Here is a 27,883-nt window from a genome sequence, read left to right on the forward strand (position 1 = left end):
ACAAAAAAAAACATAAAATGTATAGATCATAATTATTTATAAAATGATTTATTCTTACACGTGCTGAACTGTAAAAAAGTAGTATAGACTAGACGATCTTTAATCATAAACAAAAACACTGTTGGAGGTAAAAATAACAATAGAGAAATTAGTAACAAATTACAATAATTTTGTAATTATCCTCAAACACTGTAACACAATTTCCAATCAATTATTGATAAGTGTGTATCTGAAAAATCGAGGTTGTACACCCAACAAGCGTTTAATTATTTAAACACAAACAATTACGTTAATATCACCGATTTAGCATAATAAATTCAATTTTATCGGTCGAATTTAAATACGGTACACTTTCAATCGCGTTGCTTTCGTTTGGAATTTTTCTCTTCAAGTCTAGAAAAATATTCAAGGAACTTATCATCATTTACAAACACGGAAGTAGAATTAAATGAAATTAATTACCCGACTCACATTGAAAAGCTATTGTTGATATTCGAGCATCCACCCAAACACGAACCAAACTGACAATGAGATTCTTTTAATTTTCAATTCTTTTTATTTCCACTTTACTCATTACAGTAATTGCTGCAACAACAACACTTTTTTGTCGAAATTTCTTTTATGCAATTCAACAGTGTGCTGATTTGCGGAAATTGCAACTGACACTACTGACCAGTTCTTGTGTTTGCGACTGTACAATTTGTTTCTTTTTGGAGAAATCTCCAGATGAGCACATCTTTATTTTTTGGGGTTTATGTCAGATTTGGGATAGTTTGAGTAGCTTTGAAAAAAAATGCTATCATTTAGGCCAAGTTTTTTGGAATTATTTGATTGTTAATGTGGCAACATTCCGACTGAGATTTTTTTTAATATAAGAAATAATACGCCAACGATTTTTACACCGAACCGCAATTAACAGACCTGTTATGTCATTGTTATATAATAATCACAGTTTTGTATTATTCATGAGAACTTTATGTTTATTATATATATAAATTAATTTAATAACATATTTAGTATTAATATGCAAGCATAAAAAAATAATAAATAAATTATCGTTAAAAATATCGTTTTTGATTTTGGAGTAATTGGTAAAAAATTGATTACCTGCTTTGGTTTGATGTCACATCAGAAAATCGCCACTGAATCAAACTCTACCTCTCTGCATCTTTTATACGTCTTCTTCGATTTGCTCATCTTCGCGGATAAAAAATAAAACTTGCGATAATAATTGTTATTTGCTCACTTTTGGTGGGGTTTTTGAAGACAGGTTGGGATAGCCCGTTATTTCGATTTGTAAACAATGTAAAATAATGATAAAAAATTAACAACACGTGTAGTTATATCGTGATTATCATTAACGTTTATGGTTGATATAAATCGTAAAACATGTAAAAAATGCGCTGGCAATGAATTCAAGTTATTAATTGTATTTATAAAGTTGATTCATGTTTGCTGGGAGATAAAGTGCGCATCACCAAAAGTTTTTGGAAGAAAAATGGCAATTTTTGCGTTTTCGTAAATACATCATAACTTTTTACGTAGCTCAAGATAAGAGTATTTCCAACGTGTTTCTCAAAATTATAATTTATTGTCATTTCCTTGATACTCATAGGAAATAAAAGCATAAAAATGTCACGTTTGTTGACAATAAAATTAATTATTCTATTCTATTCTATTTCTAATTGAAATATTAGAAACACAATAGCTTTTCTCAGATATTTAATGTGCAAAGTACTTTTCTGGGTAATTGTGTCTATGTGAAACACAATACTTATCCATTTTTGTAAATTTTGTAAATATTTTCAACGTTTGTTACTTTACTTTGCGGTTTTTGTACGTTATGTGATTGAGTTTGAGTTAATGTGAGTTTTTAGTTAAAAATGCTCATATCGATTTAAGTTGTAATTATTTTGTTTTTGTACTTTAAAAATTGCAAAAAAACAAATTACTTTTTTCTAACAACAAACAGAAAGTTACCTTTGGCTCCCTTAAAGTATAACACCAAATAACAACGGAGAAATTCTCTTCTTTTCGGTCTCTGAAAATCAGGAGTTAATTTTTTTCCAGGGAAACCTGTAGTCTGAAGTTTTCTTTACTGTTGGAAAAAATTATATGTGAAACACAAAAAAAACTTGAAAACTTTGTCTTTTGTCAAATAAACAGCACTTGAGAAGAAAAATTCAATTTTTTTGTTTACATTTACTTTTTTGTTTATCAAAAAACTATTATTTTATTTAGAAAAAGATATTTTTTCATCTAGTTATTTGTAAAAAAATTATTACAAATTATACAAAATTACTCGTTTAACAAAGAGTATGCCCGAATTGAGTTTACAAGAAGAATTTTTGACTTAATTAATAATTTTTCTCTGCTTTTTAAATCCCATCACATTGGCGGTTTTATCTTTTTTTGACAATGATGTCACTTTTGACAAATGAGTTTACGCAAGTTAAATAACAAAAATGTTTATGAAAAACAATTTTAATAAATGCCAACTCAAAGAAACAGCTTTAAGATAAGAAACAAAGTCATTTTTAACAAGAACTATCATTATTCAATTAATAAATTAATTGTCAAAGTGACATACACAGGTGCGCCAGAACTCGCGCCCCAGAGAAAAATAAGGTAAGATACCAGGAACATGGAAAAAATGTTAAAAAAATTTTATCTATAAAAATTTCGAAGTTATGAGGGTTTAAAGTTTGCAATTTGACTCTATTTATTTCCGTTGGAAAAATAATTTTCCAAGTTTTTTTGCTATAGGCTATTAAAAGAGGAAACAAGGAAGCTATATCCTAAATTGTAACTCTGTTCAATGTTATTTGTGGCTTTTATTGGCAAAATTTTTGTCCCTTTACTAAATAATTGTAAAAAAACATATACAAGATCATCAGTATCCTTAAATAGATATAAAAAAAATGTCAAATGTCAAAAGATAAATGTCATAATTTTTTGACAGATAGAATTTTTTAAACATTTTTTCATGTTCCTGGTACCTTACCTTACTTGAAAATTTTCTCTGGGGCGCGAGTTCTGGCGAACCCTGTAGTTGTCAAATAAATAAAACCGCCAATGTGATAAGACTTAAAAAGCAATGAAAAATTATAGTAAGTCGAAAATCAAGGGAAAAATCAACTTTTCTTTTCACTGAATCAGAATAATGAAGTTTTAAGTACAGATTTGCTCGTTTCAGGTGAAGCAAAAAATGTTTTTCCTTTGCAGTAAAATAAAAGATAAAAAAAATTATCCTCTTGTTAAATATCTTACGAAAAGTCTATTAATTTTTAAGTCCAAGTTTTACAATACCTACTGTCCTCTTAGTGTTGAATTAAATTTTTATTTTTATCACAACAATGTGATTATCTTCGAGTGAGAATAAGACTCCAATACTCCAATACTGTAGTTTTGACAATTTATATACACTTTGCAATCTTAGTTGAATCAATCTGTACAATTTTTAAATCTATATCTTAAAATGTTAATAATATGTGTTATTTGCCGTTTGTTCATTTTTATTTTCTATAAGTATACCTTTATATTTTCATACAGTGATGAAACAATTTTGGACAAGTTTGAATTTAAAAAACCTTTTATTTGCAAACATTCCTCTAAATTATAGGAAGTGAAAGAGAATATTAGTTTTCAGGGAAAAAATAGTCGACCCTCGTGTAATTTTATTCAAAACTAAATCCTAAATCATGGCATTGTCCCTCATAAACCACATTTCTAAATCCCTCTGATAATCTCGATCAAATTTTCCTACGTGAAAAACAATAGTTTTTCCGATTTCGTGATAAATCTGTTCGCAATTCACAAAAAAATGAATGTATCCATAAAATCGAGTTACAAACTCGTATCTAAACAAATAAAACTCTCTTCCTAATCCCACGCAGACTACAATAGGAAAAAATTGCTTCATAAGAGAGGCAATAATCTTACAGGACTCGGGAGGATTCCCGTCGTTTAAAGAATTGCCATTCAGATTGGCTCTCCTCTTCTCGAGTATTGCTCGAAGCGGTTTCTTTCAAGCTGCATCTCATCATTCTTACTTGGTTTTGTTCTATCTAAAAATCAAAAAAGCATCTTCTTGATGAAATTGAGATTTCTAATTTGCAAAAAAATGTTTATGCTCCCGGCTTCCGAGATAATCTCAAAAAATGTTTTAGCATAATTAGACTCTGACTCTCCCTCTGCGGTAATCCTTACCTGCGAAAAGTCATTAACATTGCGGTAAGCTTGTACTAATAACTCATTTAGTTAGTGTAACAATGTACGTTACCAACTTAAATCACCCTTTATAATTTATGTTATTAAGTAGCAAAAAGCCGAGGAATCTGGTGCGGTACAGATAAAGAAGTTAAATGTCTCCTAGTTCACAGGTCATCTGCCGGAACACCAGAGATATAGAGCGTTATTTCTAGTCAAATGAAGTTCTTGTGTAGGTAAGTATGTCGTGATATTATATAACGAGTTGCTTCCAACACACATAATTGCCAGTATTACGTGGCTTTTACTTCTCAGCTTGTTTAATCTGATCCTGGGCTGAATTGTAACCTAATCGGGACAAAAACATGCTTGCGAGAAGTTAGACGACTATTATTCCTTCTACAACCAGTTGTAAACAATATTATCGCGGGAAATTATTTCATTCCAACGGAAGTCTCGATGATGCAGATTATTTATTATATAAAAAAGGGGATTTTCTTTGTCCAATTTTATATTTAGACTAAGAAAATAATAATTTAAGATCCCACGAGTATCATCCTTCGGGTGGTTTTTAAAACAATATTTAGTTCCTCACAAAATTACAAAAAAATTGTTTAACTTTTTTTCTAAGGAAATACAGTTCTTTAATATAAATTTTTAATATTAAAGTTTTTCAAAGTGCAAGTAATGGTTTTTGCTAATGTATTACTAAAAAAGTTGTAAAAAAGAGATCCAAAACAACTTATTTTCCCTTTACTTTATAGTTATTTAGTATTATAGTTATATAGTTAGTCTAATTGTCCCCATTAATAAACTAATAATTATTTTATTTAAGTAAGTTTTTTTTAATGTTTTTTTGTTCTATCAAAAAATAAAATTTACCAAATCCGAGCTGAAAGTTGCCAGATGTACACCTATTTTTACCAGATTATGATTTCCAATGCTGTCAAAAGTTTTCGGATCTGACACAAATATCAAGCAAAAAACGAAAAAAAAAAGACAAAAAACACCATTTAGGGCCTGGTAATTCTGTAATTTTTCAGTCTGTTTTTAACAAAATTTTGCGAAATAATTCCGTTCCGTTAAAACGCTTGAAAAAGGCAGAAATGACTTAATTTTTTAATATAATTTAGTGATTTCGTGATTTGTTTTTCCAAGATTTTGCTAAAAATAACAAAAATTACCAAAACAATAATAATGTTTTTTCGGTCCATTTTTGACCAAATTTTGCTCAAAAACATATTGAATAAGACTAACAATTTTTATTCGTGCTAATAAAATTTTGCAAAATAAATAAGCTTCTGTTTCAGAAACAAACTAAATTGAGCGAAACAATAAAATATTATCAATTTCTATTCCATTTCAATATCTAATTTGATAACTTCTCATCCAGTTTTAATGAAAAAAATGTTTTTTCTAGTATTACACTTGAAAAAGGCAAAATAACCTCATTTTTGGACTAATTCGCTCACTTTTCGCCTTGTTTTTTAATAAAAATTTATCAAATAATTGCGTTTCTGGCTGAAAAACGTACTAAAACGCTCCGAAAAGGGCACAAATAATTAATTTTTGATTTAAATTGGTTCTGGTTCTGACTGCTGACAGTGTAATCTCATAAAAGGCTAAAAACTAAATTGATCAAAATAAGCTAAACTAATATCATCTTTTAATTTGATAATTTACAAAACTGTTCAAAAAATTGTTTGTTATCTTAAGAACATACTTAAATCTACAAAAATAAGTAAAATAACACAGTTTTTCGTAATTTGGTAAAATAATAAGCTTGATTTTAATATGATTTTGCAAAAATAATCAGGGTTTTTCGAAAAAAATTCTAATATTTCGTAATTTTTCGAATTATTTTTAATAAAATTTGACGAAATAATAACTCAATTTCCGTCTAAAAAAGTGCAATCGGAAATGCAACAAATAGTGTCATAGTGCCAATACTCTATTTTTTTTAATTGTTTCAAAATGTATTAATTTTTGTTGTTATGTACCGCAGTTATAACAGTTTTAAAAAATCACCAGATATTATTTATTATTTAACTCTGCTGTTGAATAATAAGTTCAAGTTATACTAATTATAAGGCGAAATAGTTGGTTGTATAAGCTTGTCATAAATAATTTTTAAATTGCTGTTTTTTACAGAATTTGCCGAATTATTTTACTTGCCCGTAAAAATTTACCGTCTGATAAAGCATTAAACTCGTGTCGTAATTTCTCCCATTTTATAGCTTGAATAAAATTATTCCTTGTTGACATAAATATTCAAAACGTTTGATTAAAGATAATGTTGAAAAGTCTTGTCACAATTCTGTATTAAAAATAAAGCATAAATCCCATTTTCTATTCTTGCAGCAGTCCGAATTTCAATTTGCAGTCAGACACCGCCCTTAGATTTGATTAAGAATATCCTCGAGTTGGATCTAGTTTCCGAGTTAAAAAGTAGTCCTCAGTTATGCCTGTGTTGACGAGAATATTTTATTAGCTGAAAAACATGCAAAAGTCGAAATTAGATTTTTCGCTTCCGTTATTAGCTCTCACACCATCCGAGATGCATTCCAATTTTTCGATCAAAAAACTCAACTTCCATTATTTTGTCCAATAAATTAATTCCTACCAATCGATACCCAGGCGAGAAACGCAAACTTATCTAATTTTAAATGTTTGCATATGAGGGTTTTGTTGATTTTACCAGTTGCGAGGTATTTATTCAAGTTTAGGCCGATGTTAATATTTTAATTATGACCCGAGTTCGACGTGGGCGCAAAGCCAACAAAAAATTAACTAAATCACCGTCACAAAAATTATTACTACCGATAATGGGCGAAACTTGGGCCATCGCAACGACCACAAAACACTCCCCAATAAACAGATAAATTTACGTGAGTTATTACCGGTTGTGGGATCCTTTCGCGAACCCAAAACAACAAACTAGGTGCTCTCTATCAAAACAGAAAACAAACGTTTATTAACTCTCTTGTTCACGGTTTAATTAAAGGATTATTTTAAAACGTTCGGGGACTTAATTAAAGCCATTGACACCGGATCCCGCAGGACATGACAAAATAAAACTGGAACAAGACACACAAAGACACTAATTCCGTTATATTTGAGTTTAAAACGTCTAAAATTTCTTCCAAAATGTGATTTTGGTGATTTGAGCTTGCAAAACTCGTTGATTGAGCGGCAAGTTTATTTATGTTCGGTGATCGCCTCATTAGCCTCCCCCATTCTTGGCTAGTGATCGATTTGGACAAATGTGACGTTTAATTATCTCGCAATAATCAAATCAAATCCGTTTTTCAACACACCTAATTGGGTAAAATGAGAGCTGATAAGGTCTTACGTAACTTTATTCATCACGTTGCAAAGTCAGTCTCTGGTTTCAGAAACGAACTAAATCGAGCGAAATAAGCTAAAATAATGTCAGTTTCGATACAATTTGGTAATCACTTTATCACTACCACTAGTTTTTACTGAAAAAATGTAAAAACAATCCCATTTTTGGCAAAATTTTTTGACTTTTCGGTGTGTTGGCAATAAACGCTGCTAAAGAAACACATTTCATGTAAGTCGATGTACCCGTACCTCTCAAAAAACTGAAAATTTAGTTGAAAAATTGTGCTTAAAAAAGCTTGATTGAATAAGGTGATATAATAACATTTTTGTATACGAGTACGCTCCCAAAAGTACGAACTGATTTAAGACCTTAAAGTGACTAAAGTGAAGTACTTCAAATAGTTATTTTGGGGAACGTTTACAAAAAGTGATATTAGTTCACCTTATTCACTCAAGCTTTTTTAAAGCAGGTTTTTGAGTTAAATTTTCAGTTTAATTAAAATAATTATTTTAGGTACTATTTTTTATTTTTATATTTTCCGAGAAATAAAGCATACATTTTAAGAGATTTGAATGTGTTTTAGAAAGCTTTAACCAAAACGTGTTGTAACACGCATCTACAAAGTTTTTGCGGACTCAAGTGCAACGATTTGTACGGCACAACTGTTTCCTTAGTACTTGTAATAAAAATAACTATTAAATAAGCTTTGTGGTTTTTTGGCCTATTTTAAACGATATTTTACTCAAAAATGAGCTAAATAGAATGCAAGATCTTGAAAAAAGTGAACCTCCGATTTAAAAACAAACTAAATCAAATGAAACGAGCTACAATAATATCAATTTTCATCTAATTTAGTAGCCAATTTTAGTGAAATTAAAAGAAATTGTTTTTATCTTGAAAACATCAATAATGGAAAAAATCTTTTATGTTTGCTACCCTATGTTAATAATGTTCGACTCTTTCAACGAAAACTATAATAACTCATAAAAATTGGTTTTTGAGTACAATGGCTTATGTAGGGTCCAATCGGCCCAAAATACAAAAACAATGAGAAAAAATTTCTTTGAATAAACAATATTATTACTAAAATTTAGACCCTTAGCAATTTTCAATAATATTAAACAGTTCCTTGATTTTTTATTAACAATTAAAAGTTCAATGCAATTTTTCCCAAAACTGTAATTTTTGAGTTACTAGTTTTCGTTGGGAAAGTCGTGTTTGATAATTTTAATATTTTTTTGATATCAGCTCGTCGTTTTATCGTTTGATTTATTAATTTTTTAATTTTAAATACCATTTTAAGCCTAATTTAGTGACTTTTCGGCTTGTTTTTAACACAATGTTACAAAATACTTCCGTTTTGGCTAAAAAACACGCTAAAAAGCTATTAAAATTTCCTTTGGACATTTCACGGTGTGTTTTAGTGTAATCTCACAGAAAACTGCGTCAAAAACACTTTTTGCTTCAATAAAGATGAAATAATACTATTTTCGAGAAAGTTTTGTGGCTTATTGTTAACGTTATTTCCTCAATGATGAACTAAATACGGTGAAAAACAAACAAATGTATTTTTATGCGTGTTTTCACAAGATCTTAGAAATTAAATCACTCTGATTCAAAAACACGAACTAAAGCAAACCAAACAAGCTAAAATAATACCAATTTTTATCTAATTTGGTAATTCATCAATCAGTTTTAACAAAATTAAAACAAACTGTTTTCATCTAACGAATTTCAACATTAAAAAAAAAAGAAAAAGAACACCACTTGTCACATCATTTAGTAAATTTTCAGCCTGTTCTTAACGAAATTTTGAAAAATACTTCGTTTACTGGCTGAAAAACGCAATAAACGCTACAAATAATGTAATTTTTTATTCAATTTGGTGATTTTTCAGTCTGTTTTCATTAATCATACATAATGACAAAAAAATTGAAAATTTTGTTCAATTGAAATTTTTAATCAAGTTTGCGGTTTTCAGCTTATTTTTGACGATATTTGATTCAAAAACGGGCCAAATAGTGTGAAAAGAAACGATTTGGTTTTTAGACGTGTTTTGACAAAATCTTGCAATAAAAAAATGAATCTCTGATTCAAAAACAAACTAAATGGACAAAACAATTTATTAGCTAGAAAAAGGCTAGGCACTATTTTTGCCCTAATTAGGTGGACTTTCGGCTTGTTTTTGCCAAAATTTTGCAAATTCGTTTTTCTGCACACATGATTGGGTGTAAATGAGAGCCGATTAAGGTCTTACGTAACTTTATTCATCACATTGCAAATACAGTCAACTTTGGTATATTTTCCAGCTCAAGAAAAAATCGTACAATATTCGACACCCTTATCAAAATATTTATACAAATTAATTTACAACAATTATGTACAAACGATTAATAAAAATAAAAACGTAACTATATTTGGTTTAAAAAGTGACTAAAACATATTTGGTAACGAATAAAATATTTACATGTAATCTCGATAAAAAGACTCGCTCTGTCACAGCTTTACAAAGATTTATACATTATTATTGTACAAGTCGTTACTACGTGTCTTCATCCCCCGTTTCCGAGCCCAAATCCTCCCCTTTCTGGAGACAGTCTCTGATTCCCCGAAGGATGATCTCGACGCGGCGGTCAAGTGCCTCCAAATGGGGCTCCCATAGCACTGGTGCCACCGGGTCTTTAGCTAAACTCTCTCGCATGGCTTCGCTGAGCTTCGGCCCGTTGTGGAACCTAAAAAAATAACATTTTTGATAAAGCAATTATTGATTTTTAACCCGGCGCATCCACCAAATATTTTATTATTATTGTGCCGAACCATCGCTAAACTGGCAACGGCTTAGACGAAATAATTGCTGATTTATTTTTCATGCACTCACTAAAAATAATATACTCTTGCTTAAGATAAAAAAGTAATAAGTCTTAATAATAGTTGTGTTATTTTAATCTTTTTTTAGTAACGTTGCATTCTTTAAAATCACTTTTAATGTCAAAGATATCTTTTTTTTTTCCTTCGAGAAAATGAATCGAATTTATCATTTATGTTATTCTATTTTTCAATTAATTCAAAATTTTTTCAGTGAAAAACGCCTTGAAAAAATACTTCAAAACAACAAAACCTTCTGCATAAACTTTTTATATACTATTCCAAAAAATTTAGGGAATTAAAGGATTTCTTACTTTTTTGGAAATTTTTAAAATATTGTACTTCAATGATGATCGTATTTAGATTTTAAAAAATCAGTTTTGAAGCTTCAAGTTTCTAGTCTTGAGATCTTTTATCCTAAGAAATAGCGCGAGAAAAAAATATTTTTTTTTGGTCCACGGACTTGGGGAAATTTTTATTAATTAAATCAATGCATGGGTTGAACACCTTGATTTTTAATTTATCTTTGATCATCGTTATTTCCGCAACCAATGACCGCACACAATGTAAAGCTAGTTTCAAAATCTGGAATAAATTTTCTACGAGGTTTTTACGATTAAAAAAAATTCATTTGCAACACTCATTTAAAGAAAAGAAAAAGTATTTTTTTGTTGTTGTAGTAAATTTATGGCGTATTTACAAATATTGATGAGGAGACTAATGTGTGTTTAGGTTTTTTTACAGTCTAATGTAGGTATGTTTGCCCAAAAGCTAATAATTTTTAAATCGATCCATCAAACTGTTTTCTCGAAGTGATTGATCAAAAGAATTTTTTTTTACAAAAGAATTAAAGGAATTAATTGTTTCTGAACACACAATGTTGTCTTCATCAAAATGGAAAAAAAACATTTTTCTTACAATTGTGCTGGTTAAATTTAAAAAAAATATTCGATTATTCAGATTTTTTTATATTTTTGGAAATTTGTAAAAAATAGAAAACCAATTTTTGAGAGTATTTTATTTAGCTTTTGCATACCGTCAAAATAATTGCATGTTAAAAGTTGATACTTCCAAGCTGTTATTCACCACTCTATTTACATTCATGCAAATTTTCAAAACAAGTCAATTTTTTTAATTGTTTCCGATTGTTTTTTACAAATTTAACAGTGGTGTATTGCTTTTCAAAACTAACAGCTTGAAGCATTTTGCAATAAATTTAGCAAACATAGGAAAGAAAAAATCGTTAATTGTTCTCAAGTCCTGCAAGTTATACCAATTTTTTGTTATTGCACCCATTGAAAAATGAAAATAATGTAGGTAGTCTTGCTTAAGGTAAAAAATAATAGTAATAACTCTTAATAATATTTGTAATTTCGTATTTATTCAATTTTTTTTTTAATAATGTTGTATTCTTTAAGGACACTTTTAATGTCAAAGATGTAAATTTTCCATTTTTCTATTTTCCCCTTCGTAAAAATGGTTCAAACTCATCGTTTATTCAAATTAATTCAAAATTAAGCTCTTTAGAGAAAAACTTTTTGAAAAAACATTTTACATAAACCACTATTCCAAAAAATTTAAAAAACAAAAAAATTTCTTAAATTTTTTGATAATTTTTAAATATTAAGTATACCTCAATGAAAAATGGTTTAGATTTTATTAAAAAAAAAATACAATTTTTGGCAAAACCTGAGCTCCGGTTATTACGTAATCCTAAGAAATAGGGCAAGAAAAGAATTGTATTTTTTTATTTTTTTTTTTTAGTCCACGGAGTTGGGGAAATTTTAATTAATTAAATCAATACATGAGCCGGATAGCTTGTTCATTCAGCTTAAATTGTTTTTTCTATGTTCTTTTTACATCGATTTGTCGCTGAGATAGTTGACTTTTAATAAAAAAGATGGAAATATTCGAAAAAATTTGATATTTTTGAAAATGTAAAAAATCAAAAACTAATACTTATTAATTTTTGAAACCATTTATTTAGCATTTGCATACCCTAATTTTACTCATCTCAAATTAATTGCAGTAATAAAAAGTTGATACCTCCAAGCTGTATTCAGCACTCGATTTACGAACATTCATGCAAATTTTCAAAAAAGTCATTTTTTAATTGTTTCCATTTTTTTTTAAATTTAACAGTAGTGTATTATTTTTCAAAACTCGTCAACTTGAAACATTTTGAAACGTTCAACATGTAAGTACTATTTTCTTGACATTTTTTATTGCATATGTAACTTAAAGATTTTTTTCTTTTGTATTATTATACAAAAAATTGTATTGTTTGTAAATTTTCTAAACATTAAACACAATAAATTCAGCAAACATAGGGAAGAAGAAATCGTTTTTTCGCGTTGTTGTTCAAGTCCTGCAAGTTATACCAATTTTTTGTTTATGCACCCATTGAAAAATGAAAATAATGTATTTACTCTTAAGGTAAAAAAATATAGTAATAACTCTTAATAATATTTGGAATTTCGCATTTATTCAAATTTTTTTAGTTACGTTGCATTCTTTAGGGACACTTTTAAATTTTCCATTTTTCTATTTTCCCCTTCGGGAAAATGGTTCCAACTCATCGTTTATGTTATTCTATTTTGTTTTTCCATTTTTCAAATTAATTCAAAATTAAGCTCTTTAGTGAAAAACTCCTTGAAAAAAGATTTCTTATTATTTCAAAAACTTCAAAACGACGAAACATTTTACACAAACTACTATTCCAAAAAATTTAGAAAACAAAAAAGTTCTTAAATTTTTTGATGATTTTTGAAATATTGTACCTCAATGAAAAATGATCGTACCTAGATTTCTTTTGGCAAAATCTGAGCCCCGGTTATTACGTAATCCTAAGAAATAGAGCGAGAAAAGAATTGTATTTTTTTATTCTTTTTTTTTAGTCCACGGAGTTGGGGAAATTTTAATTAATTAAATCAATACATGAGCCGGATAGCTTGTTCATTCAAATTTTGCTTTTTCTTCGTTCTTTTTACATCGATTTGTCGCTGAGATAGTTGACTTTTAATGAAAAAGATAGAAATATTCGAAAAAATTTGATATTTTCGAAAATGTAGGAAATCAAAAACTAATACTGATTAATTTTTGAAACCATTTAATTAGCTTTTGCATACCCTAATTTTACTCATCTCAAATTATTTGCAGTAATAAAAAGTTGATACCCCCAAGCTGTATTCAGCACTCGATTTACGAACATTCATGCAAATTTAAAAAAAAGTCATTTTTTAATTGTTTCCATTTTTTTTCAAATTTAATAGTAGTGTATTATTTTTCAAAACTCAACAACTTGAAACATTTTGAAACTTTCAACATGTAAGTACTATTTTCTTGCCACTTTTTATTGCATATGCAACTTAAAGATTTTTTTCTTTTGTATTATACAAAAAATTGTATTGTCTTTAAATTTTCTAAATATTAAACACAATAAATTCAGTAAACATAGGGAAGAAGAAATCGCGAAATTTTTCGCGTTGTTGTTCTCAATTCTAGCAAGTTATAGCAATTTTTTGTTTATGTACCTATTGAAAATATGAAAAGTCAGCGGCCATGACTAAAAAGAAATCCTTTATAATAAGTCCCAATTAAGCACTCAAACAATATATTTGCCTTAAGAACGTCGGTTTCGTATCGAGGAAGTAATATCTGGCGCCCCCCAGGGAGGAAGAGGAACGTGGAAACAACAACAGCGGCTTAAAGAGGATCTTACCTGAGATAAAATATTAATATTGATGGTCTGTGCATATTACAGTAGCCAATCTGTGCTGTTGAGTAATGCATAGGGCGACGAGACAGTCGACCTGCCCGCGCCGCAGACACATTGAAGAGTCCTTTTCCTCTACAAGGGGGAAAATTTCGGTTTCGCTGTTTATTGTGCAATTAAATGACAATTAATGTGGATTTCTTGAAATTAAATTAGCGCAGACGGCGGACAAATAATGAACAGTGGGGGAGATGGTGGTTTAATTTAAATGCTACAAACAGCTTGAGTACTTGGAATATTTTAACTTGTTTTTCATAAAATGGGAGATATAGCGACGCGGTGGGGTTTTTCTTATTAAATTGAGAAAACGCCTCAGGCCCACAAAGCAATAGAGGAAATTAATTGTTATTGTGGAAATTCTAACAAGATTTTCCAAAAGTAGTCTGGCTGAAAACCTGTTGCATAATAAATTTCCGAATTAGCCCGCTGTTAACATCTTGTTTGCGTTTTGTATTTTTTATTTATTGGATGTCTGGAGCGCAACAATTCGTCTCGTGACTTGGCTCGATTAGACTTGAGACTGAAACTCTGAAAAACTCCCTGTAAAAAGTAATCTCACAACTGCTGCTCATTTCGGATGCGGTTACACGATTCAGACGAATGAATGGAGATCAGTATCGCGTGTTGCACGCACCTTGCCTTCTTACGAGCCCCCACATTCTGCATAAAACTCCTCTTTGATCAAACGGCGCAATGGCATGCTCAATCGCGAGATTTATGTCGATACCATCGGCTTATTAACAAGTGATTTATGAAGGGTTGGGGACGTCTCCAGATGAAAACATTACGGAATAATTGAGTTGCGAGTTGAAGCGAAATTTTACAAAGTAAATGTGATAATTGAAAATTAAATGGCTGGCTTTGATTCACGTAATAAACTGAAAGTTTGAAGATGTAATTTGCCCAACTTTGCCTAATTACATTATTTGCTGAAATTGCGCTCCATCATCGCAATTTTTTTAATTTCAATGAGAAAACAAGTTTTATAATTTATTCGGTGGCCTAGTGCCAACCGGAACCCTTCGTCGATTTCCATCCGGAATTTTCCGGTGGATTAAACCTTTGCTTAAATAATTGAACCTTAACTCGCAAGAGATTGAAAGCTCCTTTACCGCATTGACCTTTTGATGTTACCCATCCGACACGATCGAATTTTTCCCGCTCAAACAAGCCGTGACCGAGCTTTTTAAATAAAAAAACTCTTCGACACCGCATAAAAGTTGCTTCTTTTCAATGCTGGAGCTTATCGTAAACCATTTATAATAGTTTTCGCCTCGGGCTTTGGCGTATCGCAATTTATTTACGACTTTGGGATTGAAATAAATAATTGTGAGTGAAACATGCATAAGCTGCTCTCGTAAGCCAAGTCAATTTCCTGTTGCCGGAGATGCCCAAAATTTCGAAAGCAAAACCATTCATTACAATTATTTAAGAGTCGTCATTTATTCCACCTGAAAGAAGAGACCTCCCAGAGCTCCCTAAACTCGTCCCAAACTTATTTATTATTTAACGAAATTATTATGACTGCCGGTTTAATTGTGCGGTATTAATTCCCGTCATGAGTTAATGAAAACGGCGTCGTGAAAATAACCCCAAAGGACTGCTCCTCGTCATAATAAAACCCATTATGCCAAATTCGAGCAATTCTTTTTGTTTTCTTTCCGTTAATTAATATTATTGCAACGTAATTAAACGCCAAAACTTGTTTCATTTCCGATTTAATGAAAAGTTGGAACTTTTCAGGCGGGAATGTAGCAATATTGAATTACCCAACGGTGGGAAAAGACAATAAAAACACAGACCGGAAAAGTAAGAACTAATTTTGAATATTTTTCATGTGCTTTTGGGTTACTTAGTAAGAGTCGAGTTGGTTCCCAATTTTTTTAATCTTCTAACAAGTTTTGTTTTGAGCAATAGAATTATAATTTTTTCAATCAAAAGTGGACTTTTCAAGTCATAAAAACGTTAAAATTGACAAAAAAGTACATAAAGACTGGGTCGTCGCGTAATTTTTATATTAGTTATCAAGTATAGGTAATAATTCCAACATTTTCTTTTGATTTTACTTTTTTAGTTTATTTTTAGTGATTTTGTTGCTTTAAAAAAGTCCAATCTATTCCTAGAGAAACAATATCAAATGTAATTGATTTTGTCTTATAAGATCAGCGAATATATATGACCGTTTTAAATAATTGTTACTTTTATTTTTTACCCAAAGATGTATCAATTTACATTTATTTCAAGATAATTGATCTTTTTTACTAATTTATTTTTCGCTTTTAAATAACAAATAACTTTCATAAGACCTTTTATTAAATCATTGGCTTTCAGAAAATAATAATTTTATTAAATTTTATAATATTACATAGAAGGTGTGTCAGAACTTGCACCCCAGAAAAAAATTTCAAGTAAAATAAGATGAAAAAATTCTATCTGTCAAAAAAAATTGACCTTTCATTTTTGATATTTGACATTTTTTTATGTCTATTTAATGATACTGATGATCTTGTTATGTTTTTTCATAAATATTTAGTAAAGGTACAAAAATTTTGCCAATAAAAGCCACAATAACATTGAACAGAGTAATTTATTAAGATACAACTTCCTTGTTTCCTCTTCTAATAGCCTGTAGCAAAAAAACTTGGAAAATTATTTTTCCAACAGAAATAAATAGAGTCAAAGTGCAAAATTTAAACTATCATAACTTCGAAATTTTTATAGATAGAATTTTTTTTACGTGTTTTCCAAGGTTTTTGGTATCTTACATTACATTTTTCTTTGGGACGCGAGTTCGGGGGCACCCTGTATAGTAATAAATAAAATAAATAAATTAAATGTTGTTTTGTTTCAGCAATTTTTTTCAAAATGGCAAATCCAATGAAACGTTTTTTCGATAAAAACTGGATAAAATGTAAACAGTCGTACTTCTTAGATCATAGCCTTTATACAAAAGATTTTATAATATGTTGTCATTTAAATAATTTAAAATTTTGCAGAACAAAACAATTTTCGAAAAATTTTATTCTTGACTAAACGTCACAGTTTTCTAGTACTTTTTCTAATCATATTAATGCATTTATACTTTTCAGTTGAGAAAGTTCTTCAATATTCAATTAAGGAGAAAATTGCAAATTGTGGAAAAAAAATCGGTTAATGTGTATGTTGACAATAAAAAGAAAATATAAAATGAAATATTATTCATTATTTAAGATTAGAAAAAGTATAGTATCAAATCGTGAGAAATGGCCATTTCCACTCAGATGAATTGCTCCACTCGCCTTCGGCTCGTATCGTAAATAATCTTGGAACTGACCAACTTTCTCACTCGTTGAATAACATACTATTATCATTTATGCATTAGTTTTTTCAAAACTAACTAAATACGTTTAGTTCCGCACTTTTTGTTCACCTGGTATACCTTCTTTGCAAAATAAATATTTTACTCTGTATTTTTAGTTTTTTAATTGGCACACTTAGAGGTGATAGTAATAACGTAAAATGTTAAATGATAAAATGACTTTATTCCCAAAAAAATCAGGAACCAGACCAAAGACGGGTATTTCAGATTCTATATAAAAAATTTACAGGTAAAAAATCGCCGGTAGCAAAACGTCTGTTAGACTATGTAATTGTCTAGTGATTAATTTGTAATTATGACTCCGAGAATTGTGTCTTTCAGGAAGAGAAAAGTAGCAGAAGTTTTTAAAGTGTTACTTGAGTGACACTTAGAAAACTTCTCTCTTTTCAAGAGCTTGAAATAGCCGCATTTCTTTTCCATTAGCTGTTGAATTATACAATTGAAGAGCTGCTTAAACTTCAATAAGCACACAGCAAAGACGATGGACCCCACATTTGGCCAAAAGAACCAGAAAAACGCTCTTGGAGCAATTGAAAAATTACTTTTAGTTTTGATTACGACAATTTTGGACTTTGTCTCGCTTGTAACCTGCTTTACGACCACTAAACGTCCTGATGTACCTCTTCGACGTTCCCTTTATCCTTCACGTTCTTTCTTCCGAACGCAATTAGCGTAAATGGCTATCGTTACACGCGAATCTCGCTTTTCTATTAAGCGGCCGGTCGATTCTCAAGAGATAGCTCGAAGCCAGCTTTCGTTATTCCCGTTTTCACATAAAATCAACGCGATTCTATGAGACTATAATTAAAAAACTGAAACGTTCGTTCCCGAATCAAGCTCACGAGATTTACACGTCGAACTGAACTTTAATTGCTTTCTTGTTCGCTTTTTGCTATTTTTCGACAAGAGAGAGCGTGTTTAACAAAATCGAAACTACCAAGACAAGTAAATTGAATTTGGACGATTTAAATATAAATAACGATTTCTGTCTAGGCTGAGGCGCGTCACTGTTAATTCACGTCACGTTTTAATGAGATACCAATAGTATATTATATCACAAGGTAGAGAAAAGAGCTGTTTATTTCCTGAGATGCGTGTTTTATACAGGCTGTTCCGGCTAAACTCCACATTAGAAGTATTGGTAGTTCTAACAATAATATTTATTTAAAATTTCGTTTATAGCTTTGTTTATAGCTATAATCGGTTAGGTTCTGCTCAATGAAAATATTTTCAAGGTGGCGGCACTTCCTGTTACACCGGAAGTGGATTTTAACTTCGTTATTTTAAATAGAAAGTTATGTTTTTCATTGCGTTTTTGGCTTACTCAAGTGATTTTGAGAGAGTTTTCATTAACCTTCCTTATATCTAAGTTTAACCGTTTTCAAAATATTTAGACCTTTTCAAAAATCTTTGGATCTGAATCATTCTATTCAAAAATTGGTAACTCTACCATCATTTATTATGTTGAAACCGTATTTGTGTATACGAAAGAAAAAGGTTATATCTTTCCTTTAGTGTATTCATAATTGGAAAGATAATTAACCAAACGCCAAAATGTAAGGTTACGTTTAGGTAACTTCAAATACAAATCATCGTTCGAGAAATTTTGTGCTCCAACGAATTAGAATTGTCGCGATATCAAGCTTATTTTTAATAACAGAAAAAAACTAAAAACACCAAGCTGTTTCAAATAAAAATCTCTACCGAACGGCCGAAGAGTTTTTTCATTTTGAAGCCTGGGTGTCTTTATAAGTGTTTTAGTCCAAAAAGGTGTTTATTTAAGTAGCTGTAATTTGATAAGTATCATATTTTTTTAAATTTTGTTTCGGCCATTTTGTAGATATCATTTCTAAGATACATTGAGTTTTTAAACGACGTTGATATCTTTTCAAATAACTCAATTATAGCCGCAATTCTTTTACATTGGAAACGCCATAAGAGAAATACGTTTAACCAAGCCTTAACACAATTTTTCTAAATGAAACACCTCAATTTTTTCTTCCTTAAATGGAGGGGAACTTAGTTCTGCGTCGGTCTATACCTATGTTTCATAGTTTCCAGGTTATAGTAACTTTTTTTAATATTGTCAGAAATTCATTAGCCTTAGCTACTTTAACATAGGTTGTCATAGAAAGAAAAAAATAGAATATCAAAGTTATTCAAATTTAGATTAAATAAATACAGGGTATTTCACGAGTGATAATGAGCCTGACGCAATTGAAAATACAACCCACAATACATTTGCAAAGTTAACGTGGATATTTTAGTTTTATTTAGATTTATGAATCCACGATAACTTTGCTTCGATAATTTTGTCACAACTGACATTAATTTAGCAAAAAGTCAAATGCATTCGAACGATGAGAAAACAGATCTGATTCTAATTTATGGCGAATTTGGAAAAAATGCTTCTGCCGTTGAACCTTTGTAAAGAAAATATTTCCTGAATAGAAAAAGGCTTGAAAAAAAGTGTTTTACAACGATGGAAAGACAAATAACCTTAAAAATTGTGTTTCCTGTCTAGTCAATTTGTTTGGTGTCAGTCACGCGATAACTATGTTTTATTAATTTTAAAATTCATAATGAAAATCCATGAAGCCTATGCAAATGTATTGCTGGCTGCAGTTCAAATTTGTTCAGGCTCATTATCACTCGTGAAATACGCTGTATAATTTGTATTTTCGAAAAGAATAACACAATTGTGAAAAAAAACTTGGCGTGTTTTACTTGAAAAATATTTCCTGGAAAACTATGCGAAAACTACCATGAATAGTAATGAATTTCTTCCATTATAAAAAAAAGAATGTTGATACAAATCACAGACCGATGCAGAATTAAAATTCTCTTTCATTTAGTGAAAAAACATTGGGGTCTTCCATTTGAAAAAATTCAGTTACGGGCATTTTAATTTCATAAACGTAACCTTAAATTTTGGAGGTTTGTTAATAACTATTTACGCGAATTTTTTTACAATAGACTTATTAGTCGAAACACAAAAAATATCTGATCTCCGAGATCCTGTGACCTTACTCGTCTTTTTTTTGTGGCTTTATTAAAAAAAAATGTATTTATCGCACAGCTCTTAATAACTTGCAAGAATTAAGGTTAAGAATAACTGAATAAAATTAATAATAATCCAGATATACCGCGAACTGTGTTAGATGGAGTTAGACAAAGAGTGCTTTTGTGGTTACAAGAAAACGGAGAACATTTTATATTTTATATACTTCAATGTTCTTTCTTTGTTGAAAATTCTCTTAATTTAGATAATAAAGTCGTGTTTGAAACTTTTCACCATTTTACCTTTCGACTTGTCATTTTATTTGAAGTTTAAAAAGAAACGTACGTTTTCAGATCCAAAGATGACTCGATATTTGTATCTATAGAATACCCTCCAGTCTCGGTATTTACCCACCTCTAATCCATTATTGCCCTTGGTCTATAATGAAAATGATTATTGACCACTAGGAGAAAAAAACAACTTCACAACTTTTCGACAAACTAAATAATGTTACTTTTTACAACTAGTAGTAAAAAACAAATTTTAACTAACTGCTGGTTCACTTACTTCATGAGGGTTTGCAGTGTGGACTGCCTGAGCATGCAGCACTGCAAGATCGGCGCTAGAATGGACAGCTCGTCGTGAAAGGGCCTCCCAAAGCCCCTTCCGTGGTCCAAGTGTAACGGAAACGTGTCATTTCCGAACAATCTGCCAAAACCCGCTCCCATTAATCCCCAAACAAGCTTTAATTAAAAATAAACTAACCTAAATGTCTCATAATGGTGTCTATCCATATTACCCATTAGAAAGTCCAATACGGCCATATCCATTAGGTCGTAAAGCCGCCTCCCTCGGTCGTACGGTGGGATCTCTCTAACTAACGAACAATAATTGTCTTCAGTCTCCCATTGAGCTTTCCTTCGTTTATGGTAAGATCTCCGCCAAGGATGTCTCCATACCTGAAAGATCATATCGGTGAAAAAAATGAGAACTGATTTCATTTCCAGATAGGACGATGTAATTTCGTCTAAGCGAGGTTTTACTCTTATTTATTAGTGTCAATGTGAAATAAACAGGGAGATTAATAAAAGATAGGGATTTTTGCAAATTTCGGTTCGTTTTCAGGAAAAAAACGATAAAGGATTGCGCAAACAGCGGGTAAGAGGATTAAAGGATTAAGTGTTTACAATTGTAGCTTCATTTTGCGGTGATTTAAAGACAGTTTTATTAATTTAAATAAGCCAGGATTGTACATTTTAAAGAAGTCAGACCAACACCAATTTTTACATAGGTATTTATTTGTTTATTAGCAAGAATAAATTTGAATTAAAACCTTTTTTTCTACACAATATAGAAAAAGTGATATATTGTATCAAATAATAATAATAATAATAATAAATGCCTTTATTAATTAAATAGAATTAATACACATTGGCATTCTGCTATGGCGAAGTCTAGCTGATGCTACTCCACTTAACCCTAGCAGAAGCAATTACAATAAATTTAATTCCTAAAGCAAACATAATATATTCCGTTGAAATTAAAAATAAAATGATAACAAATTAACACGTTTTATACAATTCAACAAGAAAATAAATGAAAATAACTAAGAAACTAAAGCAAACATAATATATTCCGTTGAAATTAAAAATAAAATGAATAACAAATTAACACGTTTTATACAATTCAACAAGAAAACAAATAAAAATAACTAAGAATCAAAATCATGCTGATGGTAATAAATAAACCTTAATAAGTTTCTTAAAACTGCTTACTGATTTTGATTTAAATGCAGAAGGTACAGAATTATATAATTTGACAGCATTAAAGGTAAAAGATCTCGTAAACAAACTAGTTCGGAAACGAGGCATAGACAGAGCAGAAGTATGACGTAAGTTAACGTTATGYAAATTACACCTATATAATAGTTTATCACAAAGGTAGGGAGGAGAAGTGGTTTTAAGAACAACGTGAACATTAACAAGTAACTGATATTTGGATAACAAATCGAGATTKAACCATTGCAACTCATTTAGCTTAGAGGATATGTGATCATATTTACGCAGTTTGAATATAAATCTACAACAAGTATTTTGTATGCGTTGAAGGCGATTCTTATAATTGCTATCTAGACAGGGAAAGTAAACATTTAGGCAGTACCGAACTACGGATAGAACTAAAGTTTCAGAGAGTTTTTTGCGTAGTTTGTAGTTTATTATATGGTAATTTAGGTAAAGAAGCCTCAAACGAAAGTAACATTTCTTCACTATTAAATGAACATGGTTTTTGAAGCGTAAATCATTGTCAAATATTACTCCTAAAATTTTGGTATTATCGACATGTTTAATAGATACATCACKKATTCTTATATTGATAGTGGATTTTAGTAAAGTTAGGTCGTATTTAGAACTGAAACATAATATAGAGCATTTATCAGAGTTGAGTTTTAGATTGTGTTTTTCTGAATAACGAGCAATTGAGTCAAAATCATGATTTATATAATCATTAGCAGCAGCAACGGTGTGAATATTAAATTTGAATTCGAGCTGGGTATCGTCAGCAAAGGAATGAATAGTACAATAATTGATGCCATTGGAAATATCAAAAGTATATAATAAGTATAATAGAGGCCCCAGGACCGAGCCTTGAGGAACCCCAGACGAGACTAGTCCTGAATGTGATACATGGTTATTAAAAATTACTTTCTGAAAACGATCTTTTAAATAACAAGCAAAAAAGTTTACTGACAAATAATCAAATCCAAGAAAGACAAGTTTGGCACAAAGCAGTGAGTGGTTAATCGTGTCAAAGGCTTTAGAAAAATCGAGTAAAACTAGAGCAGTACACATGCCTTCATCTCTATTTCTAATAATATTATCTAAAATATGTGTTAAGGATGAATTGGTGCTATAAGAGTTTCGAAAGCCAGACTGCGTAGGAGAAAGAATTTTATTGTGGTTAACATATTCTATGATTTGATTATAAATAATTTTTTCTAAAATCTTAGACATTGTAGGTATAAGACTTATCGGTCGGAGGTCACTGTATTTTTTAGGGTTAGTCAATTTAGGTAGGGGAGTTACAAGTGTGGTTTTCCAATGAGCCGGGAAGYAACCAGACTCAAGACAACAATTAATYATATGAGTGATATATTTAATAATAAACGGACAACATAATTTGATCATTTTAGCATTAATGCCGTCAACACCCGTTGCGTTAGACTGAAGTTTTGATATTGWATCCAATATATCATCACAAGTTGGAAGGCGAAAAGTAAAAGAGATTCCTTCTTTATATCTATTTTCTAAGTAGTACCTTAAGGTTTCATTGCACGGCTCAGAAGAATTAAAAACAGAAAGAAAATAGTCATTTATTTTATTAACGTCACTAAGATTAGAAGGAATATCTGTATTTTGATTGTTTTTTATGTTAAGTTGTTTCAACGTCTTCCAAAGCACTTTATCATTTTTATTTTTATTAATTAGTGAAAGATAGGCTCTTTTTTCTTTTTTGATTGCACTTACGCAGTAATTACGAAGCTGTCGGTAATATTCCCAATCAGCAACATTTTTAGATAGTTTGAATTTACGATGTGCAGAATCTCTTAGTTCCATAATAAGCCTGATGTTATCGGTTAACCATGGGGCAAAAGGTTTAGTAATTTTTCTCGTAATAAAAGGCGCATGTTTATCAAAAAGCATAGTTATGTTGCTGTTGAAAAAATCAACCTTATGATTGATATCATTTATGTAAAGAATATTATCCCAGTTAACACTTGTTAAATCCTTATAAAAGTATTCATAAGAAAAGTATCTAAAGTTTCTGTAAGTAATGATTTTAGGTAACGTTTTAGTAATTGAAAATTTGAGATCACAATATATAATTTTATGATCAGAAAAGAGATCTGCATCAAGTGTACCAGACGACAAGACTTTATCAGAAAAATTTGTATAGATAACATCAATAATTTTTTGTGATGTACTAGTAACTCGAGTGGGCTCGTTAATTAACTGAACAAAATCGTATGAATGAAAAGAATCTGAAATTTTATTTTGAAAATTGTGATCAACATTAAGATCACCTAATATWAWAWTAWYKTKMYKTRMAYMTWAGYWYAYAYYWAAYARAWKAKARSTTCAAGATGATRTGAGAACAGATTAATATTTTGCGAAGGGCAACGATAAAAAACTCCCAGAAGAAATGAAAATTTACTGAGATTTACTTCTACAAATATATAATCAACACCATCAGGGCAATTGTCAATGTTTTCATCTATAAGTTTTACATTTAAAGTATTTTTAAGATATATAGCCACGCCACCACCCCGCCTAAGTGAGCGATCTTTACGAAACATTTGAAAATGAGGTAGCTGAACTGCATCAGATGGAACTTGTTCTGACAACCACGTTTCCGATACGCATATGATGTCAAATGAGTTTTCAATAACTGAAGAAACAAATAAATCAAAACCAGCCAGTAGCGATCTTGCGTTGYTATGAGCTATTTTAWTTAAATTCATTTTTAAGGAAGAAGATTGATGTAAATAATATAAGTAAACTAATAATAATTAGAATCAAAATTTTTATATATAATGTGAGTAAATTTATTACCAACAGTAAATTAACTAACTATAAATAATCTTTTTACGAAATTGTTCAAGTTGTGATTTATAATAAAAACAATTTGAATCAAATGCAGAGTGATCGACAGGAACGTTTTTAAGAAAGTTAGTATTATACTGTTTACAATTAGCACAACATAAATTTTGGGATTGACAATTAATACTTTGATGATTTTCTGAGCATTTGGAACAAGTTAAACGCTTAGATCTACAATTTTTTGAAGAATGACCAATTTTTAAACAAGTATAACAACGTAATAAATTTATATGCTCTTTAACCCTACACCTTTTCCAGCCTACATATAGAGAACCAGCATCTATAAAACGTTTAAACAATTCCGGAGTTACTTCCAAGACTAAGTTGACTACAAGGGTTGCTGATCGTTTTGTTTGGTTATCACGAGATTTATTTTTAGGTTTAGTAGTAGTAATTAAAGTAACATCATTACTTGTACAATCAAGTTCATTGGCATTAACAATATTTTCGATCAGATTATCACTTTTTGCAGTCGGCTCATCAACGTCAAAAACCATAATGCGAGGGTTGAACTTGACTGGTTCCTTTATAACACAAGTAGAGCCWACCTTTTCTTCAAGATGTTGTTTAAGCTTAGCAACGGAATTAACATCACAGTCGATACGAATACCATTTCTAATCAATCTTGTAGCATGAATTTTGAGGGCCCCAGGATTAATTTCCGTTTTGACTGTATTTTCAACAGCTGTGTTTACTAAGTCAGCTGAAGTGATAAGAAGCGTTGAGGTTTTTTTGTCTTTCTTGACGATTTCACTGTAAGAAGCTATCGGTGCAGGTGTAGCGGCAATCTGCTTTACACTATCATATCGCTGCAAGGTTGCTTTTTGCAGATGTACCAATTCTTCCAAATTATTAACTGATTTTTTAAGGAGTTCCAGTTCACGTTTCAGGCATTCATTTTCTTTTCTCAATAACTCAGTCTCCAATYGGTTAGTATTAGACACGGTTTGTGAATTAGGAGTAGGTGTTAAACTTCTGCCACTTTTTACACACTCATTACAACGGACTCTTGCATCACTGAGTTTAATGTTATTGTTCTTGGCGAAACAGCTTCTATGAAACGCGGCACCGCACAAAACACAAATAACAATTTTTAGTTTTGTAGAATCGCAACATTTCAGGAAAATATCAGGAGCACTTTCGTTAGGCGGCTCGTTGCCCGCCATCGCGGTGATTTTCAAATGACTTATTCGCATCCCCCAAAACACCCCTTCCAATTAAAATTAAAAAATTTTAAAATTTCAATTAAAATTAAAATTTTTAAAGATTAATTTAATTAAAATTTTTGCAGATTGATTTTATATGATGAAAAAAATGAACAATTTTTTTGTAGCGAATCAAATATCAATTATTAATAGGTGACCATAATTAGGTGTAATTTTTTTTATCAAAGGTTACAAGATACAAGGTGTTAAGAAAAACATTTTTCTTTCTACAAAAAAAAACACAGAAAATTTATCATTACGTATCAATTGTTGGTAATTTTTTGGGTGTGTTTTAGTGTAATATCACCAAAATAAAAATAAAAATTAAGTTCAAAAACGAATTCAAAGGCTTGAGAAAGATAAAATATAGGAAATAAACAGCTTTTTATTCACAAGAATGTTTAGGTAAGTTCACACCTTTATCAGAAAAAAATGTTTTCCACTCTCAAAATATCCTATGAAAGTACGTTAATCTTTTCCGAGGAAAGAAAATATTTTCCTCCCTCGGGAGGAAAAATATTCCCTTCCTTATACCTTTATTCTTCGACAATGTCAAAATTTACGGTTTTTCTTTTGTGTAAGGAGAAACTGTTTGGCATTTCTCAATACGAAACGTCAGATTATTTTTAACAGATTTAAAGCAATTTTAAGCCTTGTTAGGTCTAATTCAAAGAATAAAATGCTGCATTCAACTCGTCTTCGTGTAAATCGGTTCAATTATTCCACCTTGTTAACACTCGTGGTTTAAATAAAACTCCATTCGTGAAATAAAACGTCCGATTTACACTCAAACTGGTTGCATAAATAACTATTACAAAGTGATGTTTTAAAAATTTAATAAACTTTTTTTCGACCTTGTACGTGATTTTTGAGGTAGTAAATTTAGTGACACTGGATTAGCCTCTTCTAAGATGTCTTGAGAAATGTGTTTTTCTAGTTCATTCTCTAAGTTACTTATTTTATTTGTACGCGTATTTTTGATTATTTGCAACGAATAAGTGAAATTGAAAAAACAAACGTCATTTTTTTTACAAATAACAACAATATTTAAGAAACCTTTGTACTCTATGATGGAAACTGAATTATACCTACCAAAATTAGGTAATCATTTTTAATTTCTATCCTTTATTTGAATTTTTATTGGTATTTTGGGAAGGGCGCCGCCGAAACATCATATACAGGGTGCGCCAGAACTCGCGCCCCAGAGAAAAATGCCATATAAGGTAAAAACCATCAAAAACATGGAAAAAATCTTAAAAAAAAATTATCTAAAAAAATTTCGAGGTTATGAGGGTTTAAAATTTGCACTTTGACTCTATTTATTTCTGTTAAAAAAATAATTCTTCAAGTTTTTTTGCTATAGGCTATTAAAAGAGGAAACAAGGAAGCTGTATCCTAAATTGTAACTCTGTTCAACGTTATTTATGGCTTTTATTGGTAAAATTTTTGTCCCTTTACTAAATAAT

The 27,883-nt window shown here is 30.2% G+C and overlaps 2 protein-coding genes across 3 annotated transcripts in view; both read right to left on the minus strand.

Annotated features, from left to right (window-relative positions):
• The window catches only part of LOC123004205 (trehalase-like), an 11,685-nt gene extending 10,425 nt beyond the window's left edge, over positions 1 to 1,260 (minus strand). Inside the window, exon 1 of one of the 2 annotated variants that reach the window (XM_044397345.1) lies at positions 1,108 to 1,260. The gene's annotated coding sequence lies outside the window, so the exon portion shown is untranslated. Of the gene's footprint in view, positions 1 to 471; positions 630 to 1,107 lie in introns of those variants that run through there. The other variant, XM_044397346.1, reaches the window with a different exon arrangement.
• Positions 1,261 to 9,800: 8,540 nt separating this feature from the next.
• Positions 9,801 to 27,883, minus strand: part of LOC123016358 (extracellular serine/threonine protein CG31145) — a 62,687-nt gene continuing 44,604 nt past the window's right edge. Inside the window, exons 7-9 of the mRNA XM_044416708.1 lie at positions 21,320 to 21,513; positions 21,122 to 21,262; positions 9,801 to 10,287 (exon numbers count right to left, since the gene is read on the minus strand). Of these exons, the coding sequence (XP_044272643.1) occupies positions 10,098 to 10,287; positions 21,122 to 21,262; positions 21,320 to 21,513 (525 nt within the window). The 3' untranslated portion in view covers positions 9,801 to 10,097. The remainder of the gene's footprint in view (positions 10,288 to 21,121; positions 21,263 to 21,319; positions 21,514 to 27,883) is intronic.

The sequence above is a fragment of the Tribolium madens genome, unplaced genomic scaffold (assembly GCF_015345945.1).
Source record: "Tribolium madens isolate multiple individuals breed KSU strain unplaced genomic scaffold, Tmad_KSU_1.1 Scaffold_1;HRSCAF=32;Tcas5.2_LG8, whole genome shotgun sequence".
Classification (NCBI taxonomy): domain Eukaryota; kingdom Metazoa; phylum Arthropoda; class Insecta; order Coleoptera; family Tenebrionidae; genus Tribolium; species Tribolium madens.